The following is a 26,025-nucleotide window of genomic DNA, read 5'->3' as shown; positions in this document are numbered from 1 at the left end:
GTTCTACAGAAAGCCTCAAACAAACACACCGTTCCACAACCAACCATTTAAAAAAAAAAATTAACAAGTAAAACTCGAAAGCAGCTGGATCCATACTCCTGAGGAAACCCAGAACAGTGCCAAGAGATAAGGCTGCCAGCCATGGCCCTTCACAATACCTGGCAGGTCCTTCCTGACTTTTTAAATAAGGAAATTACCATCTCTTCCCTCTTTCCAAGATACACTTCCCAATGTCAATTACAGCATAATTTACACACTTTTCCCCTCTCGAAAACAAGAGATTTCAGATATGAGATATCATCCAAATTATACTTTTCAAACTTCTTAATTTATTTTAGATAACTTACACCTTTTGATAACACACACGTGCTTCCTCTTTACACAATCAGCTTTCCTTTGGCTCACTAGCCCTTCACTTTACCGTTCATTCTCTATTAAGAAATTAACTCTATTGAAAGCCAAAGCCAAGTGTGTGACAAAGGTGTGGGGCATTTTGATGGAGAAGGAAAAAGGCGAAGAGCAGGCATATGCATGAGAATTAACCTACGAATCAAATGTAACTGGTTCTAATTTTTCTTGAAAGAAACTTGGAAGGGGAAGTAAACTCTGGGTAACCAGCCAGAACTGCATTTTGGCATAAGCTGGGTTTTATTTGGTTGCCATGATTCAGGAAAGGATGTTTAAGCAGCGTGTTGGGGTGCTATGGGGACTGGGTGGGAGGGGGGAGATAATATTATTTCCCTCCATGTCAGAAGTTTAAAATGATCTTGCTCCACCAGAAGCTAGACTTGGAGGGCAAATTTTGAAGTCAGAGGCGGACTTACAACCTTTGCTCAAGGTAGAGGCGACTGGAAGTTTCTTCTGATTTGTAACTACGCCGTGCCACAAGCTGGGTTCCACCCCACCCACCACCTTTTACCCGAAGTCAGGAAACTCCTTAAGTCCACAGTGGGTACGGGTGGCAGAGAGCGAGGATAAAACCACACGATACTGTGCACTTGCACCTTGCAACCAGCAAACCAGGATCCTGCGTATGAGGAGCAGGAAACTAACTACACATCCGCCCACCCGCTCCTCGCCCCGCCTCCCTGCCACGTGACCTTGGCCCCGCCCCTTAGCCGCGGCAGTGGGCGGGGCCACCCTCGCAGTGCCTGGGCGCTCAAGGTGAGCGCTCAGTTAGGCGGGCAGAGTTTCTCTCCCGGCGGCCAGCCCAGTCTACCATCTTCCCAGATGTCCCTGGATGTCCCCCCCTCCCGGTTTCAGGAACTGTGGGGCTACCCAAAAGGCTCTCAGGAAGACACCCTCAAACAGGATCTCCATGGCACCCTCTGTACTCGGTATATCTGGATCTCCAACATACTTTAGGTGGGAGGGACAAGTAAGAGGGATTGAGGGCTAGTTCTTAATTCTCCTGATCCTAGAGTGCGGTGCTGGGAAATTTTACTCATGGAGATTCTAACTACTTGGTTCCTCGTCCTAAGGCAAAGTCCTTGTTTCCCAGAACAGCCGCTCTATAGGAATTGCCCTTAAGTAGCTACACGGTGGTAAACAGCCCTCTTGGGCGGCTGGGGAAGAGGCAGGTTAAGAGCATCAGAGAAGGGAAATGCAAGGGTGTTTCAGAATAGGGGGAGAAACAAGTTTAAAAGGAACTGGTATTACTATGTCCTTTAAGAGGAAACAAACAGATCAGAGGTCTAGACAACCTGTTTAGGAATTCCAGGTTTAATAGTGGCTTGGAGGGTCAGCAGGGGGCAAATGAGAAGACACGCCCCCTCCCAACACACATACACATCAGTCTGGGCTATGTGACCCTCTCCTGACATCTAGACTAGGGGAGAGGGGAGAAGAAAGTGACACCAGTAAGGACTATTAGGCATTCTTCAGGCCCACTGCCCCAGTACCTTGACTGCATTTAAAAATGATACCTCAAAGGTATCCACATGTCAACGGAGGATGAGAAACCAATTTTGGCGTGGGAGGAGGGGGCATTTTAGCCATGAAAAGTGAAATTCACTCAGTCGTGTTAGACTCTTTGCAACCCCATGAACTGTAACACACCAGACTCCTGTATCCATGGAATTTCCCAGGTAAGAATACTGGAGTGGGTTGCCATTCCCTTCTCCCAGGGATCTTCCCCGACCCAGGGATGGAATCCAGGTCTCCTGGATCGCAGGCGACCTGCGATTCTTTACCATAGTGAATTTAACCATACTGTTTTAGCCATAGTGATGTGCCTGAAAAATCCCATGGACAGAGGAGCCTGGTAGGCTGCAGTCCATGGGGTCTCTAAGGGTCGGACACAACTGAGCGACTTCACTTTCACTTTTCACTTTCATGCGTTGGAGAAGGAAATGGCAACCCACTCCAGTGTTCTTGCCTGGAGAATCCCAGGGACGGTAGAGCCTGGTGGGCTGCCATCTATGGGGTCACACAGAGTCGGACACGACTGCAGTGACTTAGCAGCAGCAGCAGCAATGCTATATTGATTCACTTTCTCAAGCTGCAGTACTTTAGTACTGAAGACAAAAGTAACCCTTACACCTATTTCCAATCAAGAAACCTCCCGGGTTCTTCCAAGGATTGGTGGAGGGAGAAGGTGGGAACGGTTGGTAGCCAACCCTTCCCCAAACCCACCTGACCTTCTTCCCATGAGCCCTTTCTCACCCATGAATTCACCGTGTCTTCTCTGCAGCCCGAGCACCTCCAAGCTGCTGCAACCACCTGCCTCACTCAATTCCCACCGCATTTCCTGGTGCCTGAACTGGCAGTACAAACGCTGGCACCAACCCCTGGGACTGTAAAAAGGGCACAGAAAACGGCGAAAGTAACCCACGGAGCGTAGCATGGACTACTGCTCGAGGTCCACCTCACCTGGCTCCGTAAACCCGCCTGCACTGTTGCGGCGACAGTACCAGGAAAAAGGGAACCCCCCAGCCTACTACCACTTCTCCCGCCCGAGTACAGCCTTATATGGTCTGCGGCTACTCGGAGGCGGCGCTTCGTAGCTTTTCCAGCCAATGGGCAGGCTGGAGCTGATGTCAGGGGAGAAAATGGGGAGAGAAGGATGATTCTGAGGTCTGGATGGTAGGGTAGCGGCAGGTGAGCGTAGTGTGTGTGTGCGTCTATCTTCTACAGGGAAGGAGGTTCATAGAGACCTAACCTACATTAGGGAAAACAACCTCCCAAGAGCTGAAAGAACATTTCGGTTAAGGAATCTCCTGCCTTGTGGATCCCTACCTTGCTTCTAAACACCCTTTGACGTTTGTTACAAGTTTGACTGTTAACCTTCATAGATCAGGGAGAGAACCTCAGTGTCAAAGCGCATCTAAACTTTGCCTCTCTCTTAGGCAAAGTATCCAATTTACCCAAGTTCTCATTTCTTGGTCTGTCAAATGAACTTGTCTTGCATAGGGTGGTAGAATTCTGTGTGATATAATGTGTCAAAGTGCATAGAGTAGGTGAGAATTTAGGAGGACAATGACACTGCCCCAGTTCCTTCCCTCCCCATCATCCACACATATCCACAAAGGATCTGATTACATGTCTCTCAAATCCTTCCAGTTGAAACACTCCTAAAAGGGAAACAGTATCCCGATTCCATTGGTCTTCTCTGTAAATTGAAATACTCCTAGGATAGTTTCATAAGTCACTGATTACATAAATTAGTCTTTGAAATGCTTCCCCCAACCCCAATACCACATACCAAGCATGGGTGCTTGGTGGGGAGAGAGAAGGAAGGGGCCTCTAGCCCTAAAATATTCAAGACCCATAAATCCCCCTCTAGAAAATTAGATGCTGGAATCCCTCCTTCCTTTCTCTTCTGGAAAACAATGATATCTCAAATGGTTATGGATACTTTAAAAATGAAAAAAATATTTTTCCCTAAATCTTACTGCACCCTGATGACTTTGAAACAATTGAAGAATGCCAGGAGTCTCTAATACTAGTTTTGTCTCTTGATACGGCACACCTGTTTCGCCAGTAAACAGCAATGGGTGTTTTTTTTTTTTTTTTTGCTTTGGGGGTGGAGAGGGGCATAGTAGTGGTTGCCCCGAAATTCCCTAAAATGCCCACAGGTAAGGTGAAAAAATGAAATACTCATATTTTAAAAAGAGTCAGCCTAGAATGAATATTTTGCATAAGTCACTTTACAGGATCATTTTTTACTTGATGAACTTTTTCACACCTTATTTCCTTATATTTTTTGGAATATAGTTTTAAATAGTTTTTATAGCTGAGAGAATTTTATTTAATATGCCCTCCTTTAAAGACACCAGAAAATTTGGTCTCACCAGAGTTTCCAAATTACAAATGAACATCACAAAGGTATTTTTTATGACAAAAATATTACAGTTGTCTAATCATCTGTGGGTTCTTCGCTGGGCTCCTCACTCTGAATTATGTCTGACTCCTCATTCTCCTCTGAGGCTATGGAAGTCATGTCTGTCATCCTAGATTTTGACCTTGTGTCTGATTTCTTTAATTCTGAAGAAGTGGTGCCCCAAAATGTGCTGCTCTCCGCACTCTTGGAAAATGATGTGTCTGATACGCCTTCTGATGGATGAAAGTAAGACAGGGTGGCCAGCTCTGGGTTGACAGAGTATTCACCAGTCTGACATGCTTGTTTATATCTGAAAACAGAAACACACATCAAGAACTGTTTTTGGGTGCGTTTGCAGCTTGACTTAGAAAAGCATCTTAAAATAATATATGAATTCCGTCCAATATATTGTCTATTTATTATTACACTAGATAAATGAATGAAAAATGTTAGACCCTACACAGATGTGCTATTTAGAACAGAGTTCATAAGCCCTTTTGTCTCAAGGCTATGGAAAAAGTATGCATTAGCTTCTTGTCACCTTCCCAATTGACTAGGGTTGTTTCTCTCTCTAGATGATTATTTAAAATGAGGACAAGTTCAAGTGGGATACTCCCTGAGAGACAGCTCCATGGTCCTCTCCAAATAGAGGCAAGGGAGCCAAACTGAATACCTTATAAACTTGGGAGTCGTGTTTGCCCAGCCCTCTACGGAGGAAAGGAGAGGGGGAGTGTCCTCTCCTGTGTTTTAAAGGCTCCGGAGGTCTGCAGACTTACTTCATCATCTTCATTTTGTACAGCATGGCACTACAGATTGCCAATAGGACGACAAAAAGGAAGAGAGTCATCAGTGAGATGCCCAGCATTAATTTTAACTTGGCTTCCTGTATTCTTGCCGTGTTGTCTTCCCATGTAGCGTTCACATCAGAGTCTGAGAGGAAAGAAAGAAAATGCAGTGGGAAAGAGCAACTGTGTTCAGCAAATTTTTCTGGCGGAATAAGGATCACAGTGCAACTGGAGAGAAGCCTTTGCCACCCAGAGTCTTCACTGCACTCTCCCCCTCTACCTTCGTGCAATGCCAAGAAGGCTATAGGCCACTTCCTATGGACAAAGACTCTCAACTTTTTTTTTAACCTTTCCCCTTCGCAGCAATCTTGGAGGAGCTGACCCTCACTCCATTTTCCAGGATCACAGAAGTTTATGGATTTGCCCTCGGCACATAGCTAGTAAGTGGCAAAATCTGGTATCAAATCCAGGTGACCAGATGTTAAAACATGTATCAGCCTTCCTCCTTGTATAATTAAAAACCAATCCAAGACTCGGAAGAGATTACTGTTAAAAACGTGATGAAAGTACGCACATGGGATTAGTCCTTCAGGAGAGAAATATGCATTTCTCCTGTTGGCAGGAGTTGATTTTTAAGTTAAAAGGATGATGTACTACAGTGCTTCCTCCACAAGGCTTAAGAACTGAATTTGTCTTTTTATTACTGTGATCAAATCTAACGTATTTGATATTAAAGAAATGGAAACTTAGCTAACTTTCTAAAATATATGATTAAAATCATGTCTGGATCCAGAAACGTCAAAAGTCTTTTTACTGAAGAATAAATATATATATTTACTGCCAAATTTTATATCTTCCTAAATATATGACTTAATAGGCATGTAATGGTGACTTTAAATGATCATGTTGCTATTTGTCCCTTCTCCTCCAACATCTTTTCACCCAAAAGTTCCAATGATTTTTCATGTTTTTCTTCAGGTAATGATGTGTTGGTGATAAGCAATGACAAATTCCCATGTGTGTACTCTCTTATATTAAAAAAATTAAAATTGTCCATGTGCAATCCTAGGCCAAGGGGAGAGAAATGTATATAGTTGTGAATGACTGATATCTTGACTTTGAGGCAGATTATTTTGGAAATAAATTATATTAAAATGGGCTGTGCTCCTGAATTAAAAGGGCTTTTGTAAAGAGGTGTGCTTATAGTATATTTGTTTATCAAGGTGATGGTCAAAACTAAAGAAGGGTTTGAAATTCCTAACCATTGGAAATTATAGAAAAGCTAATTACAAGTTGGGACAGGATCCCCCCCCACCACAAGCCACAGTTTCCTCATCTGTAAAATGGAGATAATACCAGCTTTCATGGAATTGCTGTGAGGATTGACACAATAACATATGTAAAGTGTGGTAGGTGCTCAACACACAATAGGAAATCGATCATGCTGACTTTCATTACTCGAAAAGACAAAATATTTCTAGAACATTGTCATTACTGGTTATCACTTTTCTAAATAAAGAAGACTGACAACATTTTCTTGACTCACTGAAAGGCAAGTGGCATTAAGTGTCAAATAACTCAGCACAGAATTAAGGTGGTAGGCCCTACATATATTACCAGATGCTATTTCTTTTTCAATGTATTTACATAGGACAGAGGTTTGGGGAAAATTAATATGATGCCTTGTTTCAAAAATTTCCATCAAAGTCAGGATGGAATTCATATAAATAAAATCAATCCATTAATGAAAACTACATCCAGCAGCAGGAATTCTCTCGTTTGTTGGTGGTGGGAATGCAAAATGGTACAGCCACTTTGGAAGGCAGTTTGGCAGTTTCTTACAAATCTGAACATAGTCTTACCCCATGATTCAGCAGTCACAATCCTTGGTATTTAGGTGAATGAGCTGAAAACTTATGACCACACAAAAACCTACACATGAATGTTTATAGCAGCTTTATTCATTATTGCCAAAACTTAGAAACAGTCAAGATGTCCTGCAATAGGTGAGTGGATAAACATACCAGTACATCCATATACTGGAATATTATTCAGCGATGAAAAGTAGTAAACTATCAAGTCATAAAAAGACACGGAAGGAACCTAAATGCAGAGTACTAAGCCAAAGAAGCCACTCTGAAAAGAACACATGTATGTTTCCAACTATTTGACCTTCTGGAAAAGGCAAAACCATAGAGACAACAGAAAGATCAGGGTTGGAGAAGGGAAAGATGGCTAAGTAGATCACAGAAAATTTTTAGGGCAATGAAGCTACTCTGTCTGTATGGTTGTAATGGTGGACACAAGATATTTGTGAAAACCTGTAGAATTGTACAACTCAAAGAATGAACTCTAATGTAAACTGTGAAGCTTAGTTAATAACAATGTATCAATATTGGCTCATCAGTTATAAAAAAAATGCACCACACCAATGGAAGATGTTAATAACAAGGAAAACTAAGTGGGTGGAATATATGAGAACATCTTTACTTTCTACTCAATTTTTCTGTAGCCTAGAACTGCTCGAAAAAAGTCTGTCAATTAAAAAAAAATGCATCCCATGTTTTGTTCATTTTGCCTACAACTCCATTGAGTTTACTGTTTCTATTTACTTCCAGGAATAGAAGTTACACAACAGGAAGATGGAAATATCTGCAATATGGTCATGGAAAACACTGTTTAGAAACCATACCTTTCCTAAAACTGTAAATGACCTCAATATAATGTCAGTCACCATACTACTCTCTTACGTATACCACACCTTACTGAGGAAAACAGTATCACCATGTAGACACTAAAATGTGTGCGAGTATTTATGTATCCATTTAATTGAAGTATGTTGCTCTTACTTGGAACTGGGTGAAAAAATTGATCTCGTTGGTTGTCCTCACTGGTGGTTGCATTTATAGCTGTTAAAACAATAAATTGGTGTTATGGTAAGCAAAATTCACTTACTAAAATTATTGTGTGTGTAGATGTGTGTGGATACTATATACAGTTCATTCTCATTTTTCATGGTAGTCGTGGTAGTTAAGTCACGTAAGCACTGAATTACATGGATACTGAACCATCATCATTCCTAAGGGAAATACAGGGTTAGGTTCTTATGAGCCTCTGGTCATATAAGCTTGTTTTTGACCCAGTAGGCTTGTTTTATGTATGTTTCTGTTTAGAGACACTGTATTTAGTATAGATGGCTGATTGATTATACTTCCCTGGTGGCTCAGGAGGTAACGAATCCACCTGCAATGAGGGAGACCCAGATTTCATCCCTGGGTTGGGAAGATCTTCTGGAGAAGGGAATGGAAACCCACTCCAGTATTCTTGCCTGGGAAATCCCATGGACAGAAGAGCCTGGTGGGCTACAGTCTGACTCATTAACATTGAGCTCACAATCAATAGCATTATAACTCACACCTGTATGAAGCTTATATAATACACACATTTTTCTTCCTGAGGTACATAACAGCCTTCTCCTGTTTAGGAACCAAACAGCATTGTAATACTATACTTGGAGGGCATTTAAAATAGCAAAATTGCCAGCAGAAAGCACAAAAATGCAAAACACCTTACACTAAACAGACCACAAAAAAGATACTTTGTTTACAGCATAAGAGCTGAAAAAAGAAGGCCTTTGTTATACTTCAGCTGGGAACAAGAGCTTCACACAATTAAATATTTTTTGCTACTCTGTGTGTGTCCATCAATGACTGTGAAAGTTCTGCAAGTATTGATGTGGAGAGTTCCAAAGAAATTTTAAATGTAGGTAAATTCACAAATACAGAATCTGCAAATGAGGATCCATCAAATATGGCATATAATTCACATAATGCATGCATGTATGTGTGTGATACATGAATTATATTTATGCATGTATGCACTTATTAATAATATACATGTTATATGTATACATGCATATACACAAATGCTATGTGTGTGATTTATAAATGAATGCATGTACAATTATGATTCACACATTACTTTTGTGCATGCAAATATTTTGATATATACTTTGCATTCACTCATGCATCCCCATGCATACACATACTCCCCCAAATACAAAGAGGGATACTATTGAGCAAGAGCCTTATTTAACATTTTCAATCATAAATAAATTAAATGGCTAGATTGTAACATTTGTAGGAGAGCGAAACTTTTGGTGAGAGTATCAGAAAATGTGTGACACTCGATCAGCTTTCTGGGTCTGTGTTGCATTTGCTATTAAACGTGATGATGGTGGCAAAATGCTGACATGTTAATTCTTAGGATTAGAAAAATTTACACTGATCTCAGCTTTCTTACAGAAGACTTTAGAAAACCAAAACATTTTCCCAGCTACCTAACTGCTATGAGTTTACCTTTAGCTAACATTGTCCAAAATGCAGGCTCATTTGGACTCTGGGTTCCTTCTGTTTAAAAAACAAAATAGAACAGGATAACAAAATAAGGTAATTTGACATTAGTAAAATTCTGATAGAATGTTCATTTTTTATGTTAGTCTAGTCATGTAGCAGTTACACCTTGAGTTCCTGCCATGTGCCAGACCCTGTGGGTGGCATTTAAAGTTACAGAAATAAACAAGATACAGGTCTTATGTTTAAGGAACACACTCTTACTTTGAGAGGCAGACAGACAAGAATCACTGTTCATCACATTGCAGGAGAATGAGGGCTTTCATAGCAACGCACAGGTGGTATGCACGGAAGGATCTAATTCACTTTCAAAAGCTGGAAACACTTCGCAAGGGAGGCCATGCTCTCATAAAGGCTCAGAGGACTAGGAATTGTTTGCCAGATAAACTATGTGAGAGAGAGGTCCTTCCACGGTGAGCAAACGCAGGTGTTATGAGCAGGTTCAGGTAGTCTGGTGTGGAGAATATGGGTGGGGAATGCGACCAGAAATGAGACTGGCAAGTTCTTCAATGGTCAGATCACTTCAGACTCGAATGCCTGGTTAAGAATTTAGAATATGACCCCAAACCTAGCAGTAAGTTACTGGTGGTATTTAAGAAGGGGCATACCAGGATGATAAGATTTCTATTTTAAAATATTACTCTAATATGGTTATTCAAGAAAGTGAATAACCATATTAAAGGAGTCATGAGAAATATACTTGGATTGTATGAACTGGAGAATATAGGGTTTCATGTAATGACAGTTCACTGTCTTCAATTAGACCACTCCTCTTTCAAGACCTTAGAGAAAAGCCATCCTGAGTTGTTATGATTTCACAAGTATGTGATAAGAAACAGTACTATCAGAAAAGTAAAATGATAATTTTGATTTTGTAAACTCTAGCTCTGAACTCTCCACTAATATTCTTAGGAAATGCTAAAAATCAACTCTAAGCAGAGTTAAGTTTACTTATCAAGTATGTGATTGTTAAAATTATTACTATAATTTAAAAAATTATATTAAAATGTATCAAATATATTTATATAAATGTATATTTATACACACATGATATTTTATATAAATATATATTTAATATAAATATAACTAATACATTTTACTACAATCCAGTTGTATTTTGAAAAGAGTTCATTTCCTATCCTAGATTTTTACCATTTAAAAGATTTTAGAGTGATTTTAAATTGTAGTAGTATGAGTTCTTTAAGTATGTTATCAATTTATGAAATAGAGTAATGAAAGCTAAATTTTTAAGTCATATAATGACATGCTCCAGGTCTGACTACAATGTTGTAAGTTTAATACTGTGAGTAGTTTCTCCAAAAGGTTCTTTACTTTCTTCATGGCTGACTACTTCAGGAGGTGCCGTCGTAGTTGTTTCATTGAAGAGTTTATCTAGGAAAAGGGATAATGGATTATCGGTACATAAAAATATTGACTCAACATTTGTATTTAGGTATTTTTTAAGCTAAAAAATAGAACAAAGGAAAGGAGAGAGAAAAACAACAATAACAACAACAACAACAAAACCAAGGAGAACACTGCTGACATTTTCCTGAGATACCGTAAAGGGGGGGAAAGAAGAAGCCACTGAAGAATGATGTCTGTACAATAAGAGGTTGCCTGAGGTGGGGTTGATATGCCTATAATTTGTAAGAGAGGAGAAACTGGGAGTGTGGGGCTACACGCTTCCTTTGGCACTGAGGACGCTCTACTGGGTGAGGTACACTGGCTTCACGTGGTTTTCCAGGCTTTGAAGTAATATTATCAACCTAGGACAACTTGGTTGCTGGTTCAATGTGATGACATGAAAGAGGGAGGTAGCAACCGTGTCCTGGTAAGCTGGAAACATATGGTGTTAACCACGCAAATCAGTTTGGGCGATTAAAATTTGGGGTTACAGCTCAAGGATTTCCAGACCTGATTTAGGCTATATCTCAGTCTATAACGCGTCCATCTGGAGGTATGTAAGAGTCAATTTGGGAGAAGTTGTGACTGGAGGGCTTCCCTGGTAGCTCAGCTGGTAAAGAATCTGCCTGCAATTGCAGGAGACTCCAGTTCAATTCCTGGGTCAGGAAGATGCCCTGGAGAAGGGAAAGGCTACCCACTCCAGTATTCTGGCATAGAGAATTCCATGAACTGTATAGTTCATGGGGTCACAAAGAGTCAGACATGACTGAGCAACTTTCACTTTTACTTTTCACTTTGTGACTGGAGGACCATTTATTTTTCTCCCTATGAAGTTGGCAATTCCAGTTAACTTTGCTTCAGACAGGAATGGATGAAGTGCCATATGAATTATAGGCAATCCCACTCTAGGAAGATTTCTACTGAGCCTACAGACAACATTATTATAGGTAACATGTTGGAAAGAAAGGATGGAAAAAAATAATCCATTACCACAGTTGACATGGACTCAGGCAGGGCTGGAATGACTGGGATATAATCCTTACATGCTGCTTTGCAACCCCCACTTGATTTGAGAGAAACATGTCTTGATTGCCTCACTACTGCCTGTCCTCATCATTTTAGGAACTAGAAGAATAAAATTAGTCAAAATTATTCTGGAGATTTCCATCTCCTTGGGGAGCTTGCTCTTCCAGAATGTCCCCACCACTCAACAAATCTCTGTTAGAGCCCCACTGAAAATGGCAAAAATTTCTTATCCCAATCCAACTTTGACAATCCTCTGGGGACGTGAATTATGGGAAGATAAGATAGGGTTTTGAAAACTCTTCCATGGGTGCTGTGGTCATTAATAATCCATCTCCTGAAGGGAATTTTAGGTACCGGGCCTGTTGAAGAAACAGTTGAAGATGTTGTCTGCTGTATGCAAACAAAATAGCCATCAGAGATCTGTCTAAATTAACGTGTGCCCTCCATATGTCCCTATGTCATATTTATGTGTCAAGTTTTGGAATTGCTCAAAATGTTCCATTATTGTCAAGAAGTTTTATTAATTATTAGGCATGGCTGAGTCTGAATTTTCCTAATATTAAATATTGTCATAGTCAGAAACATTCTCTCTTGCCCTATTTACTTTCATCCTCTTTTCCTTGTCTTCTTGGGTTTCATACATATGAGCTGTTGACGCTTTAAGGTGAAGGATGTAGTATATATACTTTAGAGACTTGTAGTGGCCTCCAAAGTGACATGCTGGCAACATTTCCTCATTTCCTCTATCAGTAGTTATACTTGGTAGAAAGATGCAAAAAGAAATAACATTTGAAGCTGAAAGCACAAAATAGAAAAGTAAAAACGTGGTTTAAGAAAAAAACAATCTTCTGGAGTCCTAAATTTAGTTATTTTCTTTTTCTTTCCACTCAAACCAAAAATATGAGACTAAGAAATGTAAAAATATTTTTGCCTTCTGAATTTACCAGTGCAATGGCTATGGTGGAGTCTCCTTATTTTATGAATTAAGACTCCCTGATGATATTATCTCCACTGAGAAACCCAAGTAAGATGGTAGGTGTTGCAAGAGGGCATCAGAGGGCAGACACACTGAAACCATAATCACAGAAAACCAGTCAATCTAATCACAGTAGGACCACAGCTTTGTCTAACTCAATGAAACTAAGCCATGCCTGAGGGGCAACCCAAGACCGGCGGGCATGGTGGAGAGGTCTGACAGAATGTGGTCCACTGGAGAAGGGAATGGCAAACCACTTCAGTATTCTTGCCTTGAGAACCCCATGAACAGTATGAAAAGGCAAAATGATAGGATACCGAAAGAGGAACTCCCCAGGTCAGTAGATGCCCAATATGCTACTGGAGATCAGTGGAGAAATAACTCCAGAAAGAATGAAGGGACGGAGCCAAAGCAAAAACAATACCCAGTTGTGGATGTGACTGGAGATAGAAGCAAGGTCTCTGATGCTGTAAAGAGCAATATTGCATAGGAACCCGGAATGTCAGGTCCATGAATCAAGGCAAATTGGAAGTGGTCAAATAGGAGATGACAAGAGTGAACGTTGACATTCTAGGAATCAGCAAACTAAAATGGACTGGAATGGGTGAATTTAACTCAGATGACCATTATATCTACTACTGCGGGCAGGAATCCCTCAGAAGAAATGGAGTAGCCATCATGGTCAACAAAAGAGTCCGAAATGCAGTACTTGGATGCAATCTCAAAAACAACAGAATGATCTCTGTTCGTTTTCAAGGCAAGCCATTCAGTATCATAGTAATCCAGGTCTATGCCCCAACCAGGAACGCTGAAGAAGCTGAAGTTGAACAGTTCTATGAAGACCTACAAGACCTTTTGGAACTAACACCCCCAAAAGATGTCCTTTTCATTATAGAGGACTGGAATACAAAAGTAGGAAGTCAAGAAACACCTGGAGTAACAGGCAAATATGGCCTTGGAATACGGAATGAAGCAGGGCAAAGGCTAATAGAGTTTTGCCAAGAGAACACACTGGTCATAGCAAACACCCTCTTCCGACAACACAAGAGAAGACTCTACACATGGACATCACCAGATGGTCAACATCAAAATCAGATTGATTATATTCTTTGCAGCCAAAGATGGAGAAGCTCTATACAGTCAGCAAAAACAAGACCAGGAGCTGACTGTGGCTCAGATCATGAACTCCTTATTGCCAAATTCAGACTTAAATAGAAGAAAGTAGGGAAAACCACTAGACCATTCAGATATGACCTAAATCAAATCCCTTATGATTATACAGTGGAAGTGAGAAATAGATTTAAGGGACTAGGTCTGATAGATAGAGTGCCTGATGAACTAAGGATGGAGGTTCGTGACATTGTACAGGAGAGAGGGATCAAGACCATCCCCATGGGAAAGAAATGCAAAAAAGGAAAATGGCTGTCTGAGGACTTACAAATAGCTGTGAAAAGAAGAGAAGTGAAAAGTAAAGGAGAAAAGGAAAGATATACGCATCTGAATGCAGAGTTCCAAAGAATAGCAAGGAGAGATAAGAAAGCCTTCCTCAGTGATCAGTGCAAAGAAACAGAGGAAAAGAACAGAATGGGAAAGACTAGAGATCTCTTCAAAGAAAATTAGAGATACCAAGGGAATATTTCATGCAAAGATGGGCTCGATAAAGGACAGAAATGGTATGGACCCAACAGAAGCAGAAAATATTAAAGAAGAGGTGGCAAGAATACACAGTACTGTACAAAAAAGATCTGTATGACCAAGATAATCACGATGGTGTGATCACTCAGCTAGAGCCAGACATCCTGGAATGTGAAGTCAAGTGGGCCTTAGAAAGCATCACTACGAACAAAGCTAGTGCAGGTGATGGCATTCCAGTTGAGCTATTTCAAATCCTGAAGGATGATGCTGTGAAAGTGCTGCACTCAATATGCTAGCAAATTTGGAAAACTCAGCAGTGGCCACAGGACTGGAAAAGGTCAGTTTTCATTCCAATCCCAAACAAAGAAAGGCAATGCCAAAGAATGCTCAAACTACTGCACAATTGCACTCATCTCACATGCTAGTAAAGTAATGCTCAAAATTCCCCAAGCCAGGCTTCAGCAATACGTGAAACCATGAACTTCCAGATGTTCAAGCTGGTTTTAGTAAAGGCAGAGGAACTAGAGATCAAATTGCCAACATCCGCTGGATCACAGAAAAAGCAAGAGAGTTCCAGAAAAACATCTATTTATGCTTTATTGACTATGCCGAAGCCTTTGACTGTGTGGATCACAATAAACTGTGGAAAATTCTGAAAGTGATGGGAATACCAGACCACCTGACCTGCCTCTTGAGAAACCTATATGCAGGTCAGAAAGCAACAGTTAGAACTGGACATGGAACAACAGACTGGTTCCAAATAGGAAAAGGAGTACATCAAGGCTATATATATATTGTCACCCTGCTTATTTAACTTCCATGCAGAGTACATCTTGAGAAACGCTGGGCTGGAAGAAGCACAAGCTGGAATCAAGATTGCTGGGAGAAATATCAATAACCTCAGATATGCAGATGACACCACCCTTATGGCAGAAAGTGAAGAGAAACTCAAAAGCCTCTTGATGAAAGTGAAAGAGGAGAGTGAAAAAGTTGGCTTAAAGCTCAACATTCAGAAAACGAAGATCATGGCATCTGGTCCCATCACTTCATGGGAAATAGATGGGCAAACAGTGGAACCAGTGTCAGACTTTATTTTTTGGGGCTCCAAAATCACTGCAGATGGTGACTGCAGCCATGAAATTAAAAGATGCTTACTCCTTGGAAGAAAAGTTATGACCAACCTAGATAGCATATTCAAAAGCTGAGACATTACTTTGCCGACTAAGGTCCGTCTAGTCAAGGCTAAGGTTTTCCTGTGGTCATGTATGGATGTGAGAGTTGGACTGTGAAGAAGGCTAAGTGCCGAAGAATTGATGCTTTTGAACTGTGGTGTTGGAAAAGACTCTTGAGAGTCCCTTGGACTGCAAGGAGATCCAGCCAGTCCATTCTGAAGGAGATCAGCCCTGGGTGTTCTTTGGAGGGAATGATGCTAAAGCTGAAACTCCAGTACTCTGGCCACCTCATGTGAAGACTTGACTCATTGGAAAAGACTCTAATGCTGGGAGGGATTGAGGGCAGAAGGAGAAGAGGATGACAGATGGCTGGGTGGCATCACCGACTCGATGGACGTGAGTCTGTGTGAACTCCAGGAGTTGGTGATGGACAGGGAGGCCTGGCATGCTGCAACTCATGGGGTCGCAAAGAGTTGGACACGACTGAGCGATTGAACTGAACTGAAGACCTTTTTCCTACCCAATAGTCTGCAGTGCTATTTTGAAATCTTGCTGTAAGTGTTTTTCCTATTTGCAGTGCTGCCTTTCAGTACTTACAGTTTCTCAGAGAAAAATTCAGATCAGTTGTTGCTCTCACGGATATTTCAGACTGTGTGCCATTTGGATTTTGTGTTGTGAAGACATCTGAAAACGTAAGATCGAAACTTTTCAGCAGCTAGGTAAGTCACTTCTTGTTCCTTTTACATTTTTTTCTCACCTGAATTTTTTCCTAAAACATATACAGTAATTCTAAGAAAAGAATAATAAAGTATTTGAGACATTCTTCAGCTACAAAATAACAAGTGGGGCAAGGGTCAAAAATAAAATTCATGGGGGAAAAAAACAAACTAGTATCCTTATGCTAAATGATTCTTTCTGAAAAGAAACTATTAAGGAAATGACAAAAAACATATACAAGTGCATAATGGGTGTGAAGGAGGTTTGTAGATGTGTGATATCATTACTGTTTGTATTAACATTGTTAAATTTTAGCCAGGTAAGAAGCATTCACTTGCCCTTGAACCTTCTGCTAGACTGTAATAGTTCAGCTTAAATAGCACATATTTCAATAACAATCACAACCTCCAAAATGCATTCACATTTACATATGCACATAATGAATCCTGCTCTTACAGAGCTGTCAGTAAGGCTGGTTGTAATTTAAAACTAACGGATGTATCTATTCAGAGTCAAAGTGAAATGGATCAAGGTGCCATACTGAACATACATACACAGATCTCCTCTTTCCAAAATCTCATGAAATGACAGAAAAATTTACACACATGAATGTGTATGTGTGTTTAGTATATACATATATATCCATTTCCCCCAACACACAGACACACACAGTCATTAATTTTGAAAAATTTCTGAGGTAGATCTATGGAGAAATAGAAGAAAATCATAGGTCAATATTTAATGCTATGAGTTATCAGAGTATAAAAACTAAAACATTGTGGATCTTTGCAGGGAAAGGCAGATCAAAGCAACAATGAAAAGGTATTAATAACAATTGACCCAATTTCAAATGGAATTTAGATTATATTAAATGTGAGTTTCATATCAGTAGGGAATTAGTGTTAGACAACTGGCAATCCTCCTCAAAAAATGTAAAGTTTTATGACTATTTTACACCATATACAAAAATAATTGAATTTAAGACCTAAGAGTTTTAATAAAAATATGAAGTTATTCAAAAAATTGGAAACTAATTTAATATCTTGGATTGGTTAAGGCCTACCTAAACAAAATACAGTATGAAGAAGTTGTAAAGAAATTGATTAATCAAGAATTGATCTTATAAAATTTTAAATTTTCTCTGTGATTAGAATATGTAAACAGGTTTAAAGGTGAGTGACAGCCTGGGAGAAAATACTTGTTACTTTTACCATAGAGAAAAGATCGAATATACTAAATATAAAAAAAGAGCCCTTACAAATAAATAAAAATACAATCTAATAGAACAAATGGGCCAAGGATATGAACAGGTAAATCACAAAAGTAGAAATAAAAATGCCCAATAAATATAAAGAAACATTCTCAGCTTCACAAGTAATCAGAGTGCAAATTAAAACAGTAATGAAAATTCTCACTTATTCACAAAACATGATTAACATTATTCAGTATATGTGACATTGCGGAGCATTCTTGATAGATGTGTTTTAGAGCACAATTTGGTGTTACTTATCAATATTTTAAAGACTTATCCTTGATTCAGGAATTTCAGTACTTGGTATCTATCCAAAGAGAGATACACTCAAGTGTGCATGAGAACAATGCACAAGAGAAAAAAACTGCATATAATCTAATTCTTTAATAAGACAGTGGATTAATTATGGAAAATCATTCCATAGAGTACTATATATCCATTAAAAATAATGAGGTATACATGAAAAAAGCTCCAGAGTTCTTAAATGAGAAAAAGCATGTCATAATACAATTTTTTAGTATAGTCCCATTTATGTTATGAGTGTGTGTGTGTGTGTGTGTGTGTGTAAGAAAGATTTTTTAATCAAAGTAATCATCAGGCTTTTGGTTAATTTAATCTCTGGGAATTAAAAATAGAGAAACATCCTGAAAAGGAAACAACTGCATCAGTTTGCAGTCGATGCATAGTAGAGGTAGCCTGTGTTGGATAGATTGGACACCACTCCTGACACTGCTTCTTTGTCGCTATGAAACCTGGCAATTGACCTCTCTGAGCATCAGGGAGTTTTTTCACCTACAAAAGAGGATAGTGATTCATCAAAGAAAGAATAGAAATACAACTTATGTACTAATTATAGTTTTCAAAGTACTTGAATATGTGTATATATGTATATCTTCACTGCCTTTCTCTTTTTTCTTTGGCTAATATTATTAAAAATTCCAGTATAGTTAGATTTAATCAAGAGGTTTTTTATGAACTTTTCACATTTTAGAATGGTGGACCTTATAAGGACATGGAAAGCTTGTATGAAGAAAGGTGAATAAATTGAAGTTTAGCAGATCTTCCAAATATCTCAAAGTCATCTTGTTATAGGTTGAATTTTGTTTGCCCCAAAAAGCTATGTTGAAGTCTTCACCTTCAGCGGTGCAGAATGTGACCTAATTTGAAAATTGAGTCGTTGACAATTTAACTAGTTAAGATGAAGTCACATGGGAGTAGGTGAGCTCCTAAACAAAAACAGTGTCCTTATTGAGAAGAGGGAAATTTGGACATGGAGACACAGGAAGAACTTGTGAAGACAGAGGCAGACTGGAGTTCTGCTGCCAAGGAGTTCCTGGAGTTCCTGGAGTTCCTGGAGTTCCTGGGGCTGCAAGAAGCTGGGAGGTGCAAGGGAAGGCAGTCTTCCAGAGTCTGGGCCACGTCCGTGGCTTGTTAGGAACTGGGCTTCACTGCAGGACATGAGTGGCAGGTGAGCAAGGCTTCATTTGTATTTGCAGCTGCTCCCCATGGCTCACATTACTGCCTGAGCCCTGCCTCCTATCAGATCAGAGGAGGCATAATAAACGTAATGTGCTTGAACCTTTCAGAAACCATCCCTCCACCACACCATCCATGGAAACATTGTCTTCCATGAAACTGGTCCCTAGTGCCAAAACATTTCGGGACCACTGCCCTAGAGGCTTTGAAGAGAGTATGGTGTGACCAAAACTTTGATTTTGGATCTCTGGCTTCTGTGAGAACTGTGAGAGAATAGATTTCTTTTGCTTTGAGTCCCCTAGTTTGTGGTACTTTATTTCAAGAAGCTCTAGGAAACTGACACACATCTCCAAATAAATTTTGCTTATCTCACCACAGAATTAGTTCAATTGTTACTAATGTGAATAAATAACCACACTGCTAGGATAAATCCTATATTAATTATAGACAGTTACCAAATCTTATTAAACTTCATAATATCTCATGGAAAAAGTTGAAGAAAATAAGAATTCCATTACATATACCAAGACATCTACAAGGTAAATTAAAATTAAATAGGAAATAAAATGATTATAGAAACTTTAGAGCTTATAAATCAAATCAGTCTAATCCTCTTTTGCATATGTGTTGCCATTAACTTGGAAAACTTACACTGTTTTACATCTTTATAATAATCGCCAGTTTTCTCAGGAGTATGCTCCTTATTTTCTTCTTCCATTGTATGGGGATGTTCAGCCATAGGATGTTCAGTCATGGGATGTTCAGCCATGGGATGTTCAGCCATGGGATGTTCAGCCATGGGATGTTCAGCCATGGGATGTTCAGCCACGGGATGTTCAGCCACTGGCTGCTCAGGTATGGGCGTCATCTCATGCTCTGAAAAAAAGCATGACCAGAGGTCATATTTCCAACAGTGCACTTTATATCACCCTAGAGAAAATTGCCATGGACTGTTGGAGAGGATGTGGAGAAAAGTGGGCCCTCCTATACTATTGGTGGGAATGTAAATTGATACAGCCACCATGGAGAACAGAATGGAAGTTCCTCAAAAAACTAAAAACAGAGTTGCCATATGACCCAGCAATCCCACTCCTGGGCATATACCAAGATGAAACTTTTAATTCAAAAAGATACATGGACCCTATGCCCATAGCAGCACTGCTTACAATAGACAAGACATGGCAACAGCCTAAATGTGCTTTGAGAGGTGGATAAAGAAGATGTGGTGTATATATATACATATACAATGAAATACCAAGTAGCCATAAAAAGGGATGAAATAATGCCATTTGCAGCAACATGGATGAACTAGAGATTCTAATACCAAGTGAAGTAAGTCAGAAAGAATAAGACAAACACCGTATGATATCGCTTGTATGTGGACTCTAAAATCTGACACAAATGAGCATATCTATGAAACAGACACAGAGAACAAATTTGTGGTTGCCAAGGGGGAGAGGGTGGAGAGGGAAGGACTGGGGGTTTCAGATTAGCAGATGCGAACTATTATATACAGGATGAAAACCAACAAGCTCCCACTGTATAGCACAGGAAACAATCTTCAACATCCTATGATAAACCATAATGGAAAAGAATATGAAAAAGAATATATATGCATAACTGAGTCATTTGGCTGTTGAGCAGAAATTAACACAACATTGTAAATCAATTATACTTCAATTAAATGTTTAAAAAATTGCCATGGACCAGTTTTCTAGGATAATGGGTCAAGTTTCTTATCTGCTATTTGAGTGAAAGTTTGAAATGATTACTCACCTTCATAAGGGGGATCTATACCACTACTCTCTGGGGTGAAAATCCCAGATAAAAAAATAAACAATATAAAATTCATTGGGAAACAGCGTGATTTATCCAGTGATCTACTGTGTCTCGGAGTTTCCCTTCTGTTGCCCAGCAGGTCCTGTAACTAGTGAGGACAAGATGATGTCACTGCCAGATGGAGGTCAGAATGCTGGAGAAGAATTTCCAGACACTTTGTGACTCAGCCTCATGACCTTACCTTAGGTCAGGTGATGGTTTTGGGGATCTTTTTTTAAAAAAATAAACCATTATAAGATTTTCTTTGAATAACAAGAGGTATGCTCTCATGAAATAATATAAATCATTGGTCCCTGGATTTTAAAGAACCATTAATATTGTTGATAGTAAGACAACAGGCCTTTTTGGTTTTCAGAGCTTTTACAATACTGTATGTTCTTTTGAATAACCAAACAACATCTGTTAAAAATAACTAATAAGATGCCAAGATTCAATCCTAATGCCCTGCTAACTCTGGTTCTTGGGCTATCTTAACTATAATTCTTTAGGAGGGAGTTTTTTTGAAACATTTTTTGGGGGGATTTTAAGACCTATGTTATTTATGAAATATATTTGTTTTGTTAAAAACACTTTTAAAAATGAAACCCATCTTTTACCTCACATACAGACTGAGAAAATTATCTATCAGTCAGAAGAGTATTTAGGCTTAGATAATATTAACATGTATTTCTCTTATAATAACTCAAATAATAAGCAATAATGGCAAGAAATCAAATGGACAATACCACCAATATTGCTCTTCATACTAAAGGATCAACTAACGTCCCCTCCCTCAATTCTAATTATTATTGATGAATAGCCTCTCAGCTCTAGAGAATATCCGCAACTAAAAAGACACAAGCGTCAGGAGAAAGGGGGCATGAGTTTAAAAAGGATTGAAAGTTTTTTCAGTATAATGAAGGCTCACAAATGAGGTTCAGCCAGTGTGATCTCGACAGGGCATATCTGAGGAAGAAAAGAGTGAATTCGTTAGGAGTCTAAATTGTTTAAGAAAGTGAGGGGAAGCAGAGAGGAATTATCCTAAAGGAAAAGATGGTCAGGTTCAGTCTTGGTGAACCAAAGGAAAATGGTTCTGTGTATAGCACTCTTTCTTTAAGCCCTCCAGCCCATTTTTCTGTGGGTGCAGGGAGGTGGAAAAGAGACGAGAGTAAAGCGCTGTCAAGTTAATTAGTTAAGATGAAGTCATACTAAAGCAGTGTGGGTCCCTAATACAGCATGACTGGTACTGTTATTTACTAATTTTTTAATGGGGTGGGGTGGGGAATGGTGGTAGTTTTCTGGTAACCCAGTGCTTAGGACTCTGGGCTTCCATTGCTGGGGACACAGGCTTAGTACCAGATCAGGAGACTAGGATCCTGCACGCCACTGGCACGACCCCAAAATAATAATAATAGAGAATTCTTAAAAGGCAGAGATGAACACAGACACAGACAACCACACACACGGAGAATGCCATGTGAAGATGAAGGCAGAGACGGGGATGATGGAACAAAAACCAAGGAACACCAAAGACTGCCAGGAAACCACCAAGAGCTAGGAGACAGAAGGGACCAACCCTACTAACACCTTGGTCTCAGACATCTAAGACCCAAGAACTGTGGGCTCAAAAGAACATACAGTATTGTAAACGCTTCACAAACCAGAAAGGTCTTGTCTCTTCTTACCGTCAATGATATTAATGGTTCTTTAAAATCCAAGGACCAATCATTCTCATTATTTCATGAAAACATATCTCAACAAATCTCTTGTTTAAGCAGCTCAGTTTGTGGGACTTCATTACGGCAGCTCTAGCGAATTAATACCAGATAAACTCTGGGTTCTTGGGACAAGATTATGAAAACAGTGAATTTGTCCTCGCTGGATATCATCGTTTTAGGCCACAGTTACCCTTTCCAATATTCTATTACTCAATTAAAGTAGAGACTTTTCTTTTTGAAAAAGTATATATTTATTTTTTACCTATTAAACCATATTTTAAGTCTTTGAAGTATGCCCTAAGGAGGATCCATTGCTAATACCAAAGATGTGATTAGATATACTTTCTAACCTGTGATTTTACTTTGTTTTTGTTTCTTGATCATGTCTGCATTATAAGTCCCTCTTCCACTTCTGTGTCTTCTCCCACAGGAACATGGGCCAGGACAAAGGAGGAATATATTTGGGTCATCACTCCATCACTTCCTACATATGTGATCATGAGCAAATCGTCACTCCAACCCTGAATTTGATCCTCTGGAAAATGAGTAAATTATATATCACATCAGGTAGATAATCGAGTCATTTCCTGGGTTGAATGTATTTCCTGAATTTATTTACTTCATAAAGAATTTATTTACTTTCTCTACAGATAATTTTTCTTCATGCCTAAAAGGATAAGTACTGGTGAGATTTTCATAGATACAGCTTTTTAAGAGGCAGAGCAAACAAGGAAATATAAATAGAACAAGTAATGAAGTAAAAGACACACAAACATTAAGAAATGAGACAATCTTGTAAAATGACCCAAAGCAGTTATATTTTAAAGAACGTCAACTGAGTCACCCTAATCTTTGAGAAAATTTATTAAATGCAGATAGTTCCACAAGGCACACATTAGTTGTTGCAATCCATGAACAGAAGCCTCACACCTTGCTTAAAATATTAATTTGAATATTATTTTCCTTACATCTGAATAGCAAGCTTACACACAACATCAAATAAAACAAATGATTGGTTATATCACTGTAATTTTGAAAACCCAGGAACAATGAACTGTGCTTTATAAGAACAGTCAGAGAACTGAGGTTCTCTTTAACAGGCTTTCTCAAACTAAACAGAAGTTATCACTTCAGGATTATTAATTTTCAAAGAACTAAGATCTTCAAAATACAGGAAAGTTCTTTTGAACAGAATGTAATCTCTTTCCTCTCTTTGTGGGACTGTCAAGAATTTATTGGAGAAGGCAATGGCACCCCACTCCAGTACTCTTGCCTGGAAAATCCCATGGATGGAGGAGCCTGGTGGGCTGCAGTCCGTGGGATCGCTAAGAGTCGGACACGACTGAGCGACTTCACTTTCACCTTTCACTTTAATGCACTGGAGAAGGAAATGGCAACCCACTCCAGTGTTCTTGCCTGGAGAATCCCAGGGACGGGGAGCCTGGTGGGCTGCCGTCTCTGGGGTCACACACAGTCGGACACGACTGAAGTAACTTAGCAGCAGCAGCAAGAATTTATAGGGCCTTCTGGGTTAAGTGAGAACCTTGATTGCCAACATGTACTTCGTGTATCATTTTGAGTATCCGAGCTTTTTTTTTTTTTCTCCTAAGTCCAAATCCTTTTTATTTACATTCTTTTATTTTACTTTATTTTTTCTTAAGCTAAAGTGTTTTTTTAGCTTCTAGATAAATAGAAACATTGAAGTAAGAGTATTTTACTAACATGGTGACTCTTGTAGTAAAAGAGAACTATTTGTTGATGTTCAAACCTTGAGTTAAAAACCAGATCTTTCATTCACAGCTTAATAGAAGAGGAAGATTGCATGGGATCTGGCCAGGCTGAGGATGTTTAATGAGGTTGCTCTTCAAAAACTGCCACTTAACCTACGTCTTAGGAGGTTGCTAATTACTAGCTATCCAAAGATTCAGAATAACAGGATGGATGCATTAGGACAGAGGGATAAGAACATTGAAGTTGCTAAGCAAAGAGCAGAAAAACTGCTTTATGGTGGAGTCTGGAAGTTTAACATTTCAAAGCTGATCAGTACTGTGTAATAATGAGCTCCAAAGGGCCTGGCATCATCAAGTGGATTAGAAGGGAAGAGCAACACTGGCTCTGGGATGTAAAATTAAGTAAAATGAGAGACCACGATGCCCTGTCTGTGTGTCCAGAGATGCTCCCTAGGACATGTAAGACTTGGCATTGAGAGGAATTGTGGGAAATTAGTGCCCTGGTTTTCCATGAATGAGGGGGAGTGTTGTTGTTTAGTTGCTAAGTTGACTCTTTTGCGACCCCATGGACTGTATCCCGACAGGCTCCTCTACCCATGGGAGTTCCCAGGCAAGAATCCTGGCCTAGGTTGCCATTTCCTTCTCCAGGGGATCTTTCCAACCCAGGAATTGAACCCACATCTCTTACACTGGCAGGTGGGTTCCTTACCACTGAGTCACCCAGGAAGCCCAGAGGGCAGGTGTATAAATAAATGTCGCTCAGTCGTGTCTGACTCTTTGTGACCCCATAGACTGTAGCCTACCAGGTTCCTCCGTCCATGGGATTTTCCAGGCAACAATACTGGAGTGGGTTGCCGTTTCCTTCTCTAGGAGATCTTCCCGACCCAGGGATCAAACCCAGGTCTCCCACGCTGCAGGCAGACACTTTACAGTCTGAGCCACCGGGGAAGTCAGAGGGCAGGTGTAGAGAATGACAAAAAGATGATAGCGGTGGGTGGGGTGGTAGAGAGTTGTATGGCTAAATGGTGTAAACCTAGGAGGGTAGATGGTTTTTGAGAGCAGAAAAGTCAAGATATTGAAACAGCAAGAATCCAACCACATCTCAAGGCATTGGTATACACTTGGGTACATGAGATGTAGCAGAAGGGGTTCTAGAAAGTTGCAAGGAAGAGCCAGACCTTGGTGAGATGTTTTACTTATGCTGAATCCAGATGCTCCATTTATAATTTAACATTATAATATAAGCATTCTCATACACTTAATTTTAATGTCTGTATAACATCCAATTCAGTGAATATTCATTACTATTTTGGGTCATTTACCTTATTCTTAGTTAGGTTTCCAGTTTTGCTTATTACACACAATAAAGTAATGAGCATATTTATGGCTAAAATTTTTTCAACATTTACAGTGATTTCATTTAGGATAGTTTCCTTAAAAAAAGAATTTCTACCTTAAAGCTTATGAACATTTTCCAGGCTCTTGATATTCACTGTTCCACACTCATCTTGGATTTTCCCAGCCCCAGCTAAGAAAGCAACCATTACCTCTAAGAATTCCTGGTTCCTTCTAGCAGAGAA

The 26,025-nt window shown here is 39.6% G+C and overlaps 1 protein-coding gene across 1 annotated transcript; it reads right to left on the bottom strand.

The window, feature by feature from the left end:
• Positions 1-4,357: 4,357 nt before the first annotated feature.
• On the bottom strand, positions 4,358-21,031 carry EQTN (equatorin). Its single transcript, XM_068974393.1, is given in 8 exon segments — positions 4,358-4,631; positions 5,098-5,251; positions 7,956-8,015; positions 9,465-9,504; positions 11,243-11,247; positions 16,332-16,418; positions 19,831-19,928; positions 20,946-21,031. Coding segments are annotated over 8 exon segments (804 nt in total).
• Positions 21,032-26,025: the final 4,994 nt, after the last annotated feature.

Source organism: Capricornis sumatraensis, chromosome 6 (genome assembly GCF_032405125.1).
Source record: "Capricornis sumatraensis isolate serow.1 chromosome 6, serow.2, whole genome shotgun sequence".
Taxonomy (NCBI): Eukaryota; Metazoa; Chordata; class Mammalia; order Artiodactyla; family Bovidae; genus Capricornis; species Capricornis sumatraensis.
The sequence above is the reverse complement of the archived record's forward strand: the minus strand, read 5'-3'. Positions and strand labels throughout refer to the sequence as shown.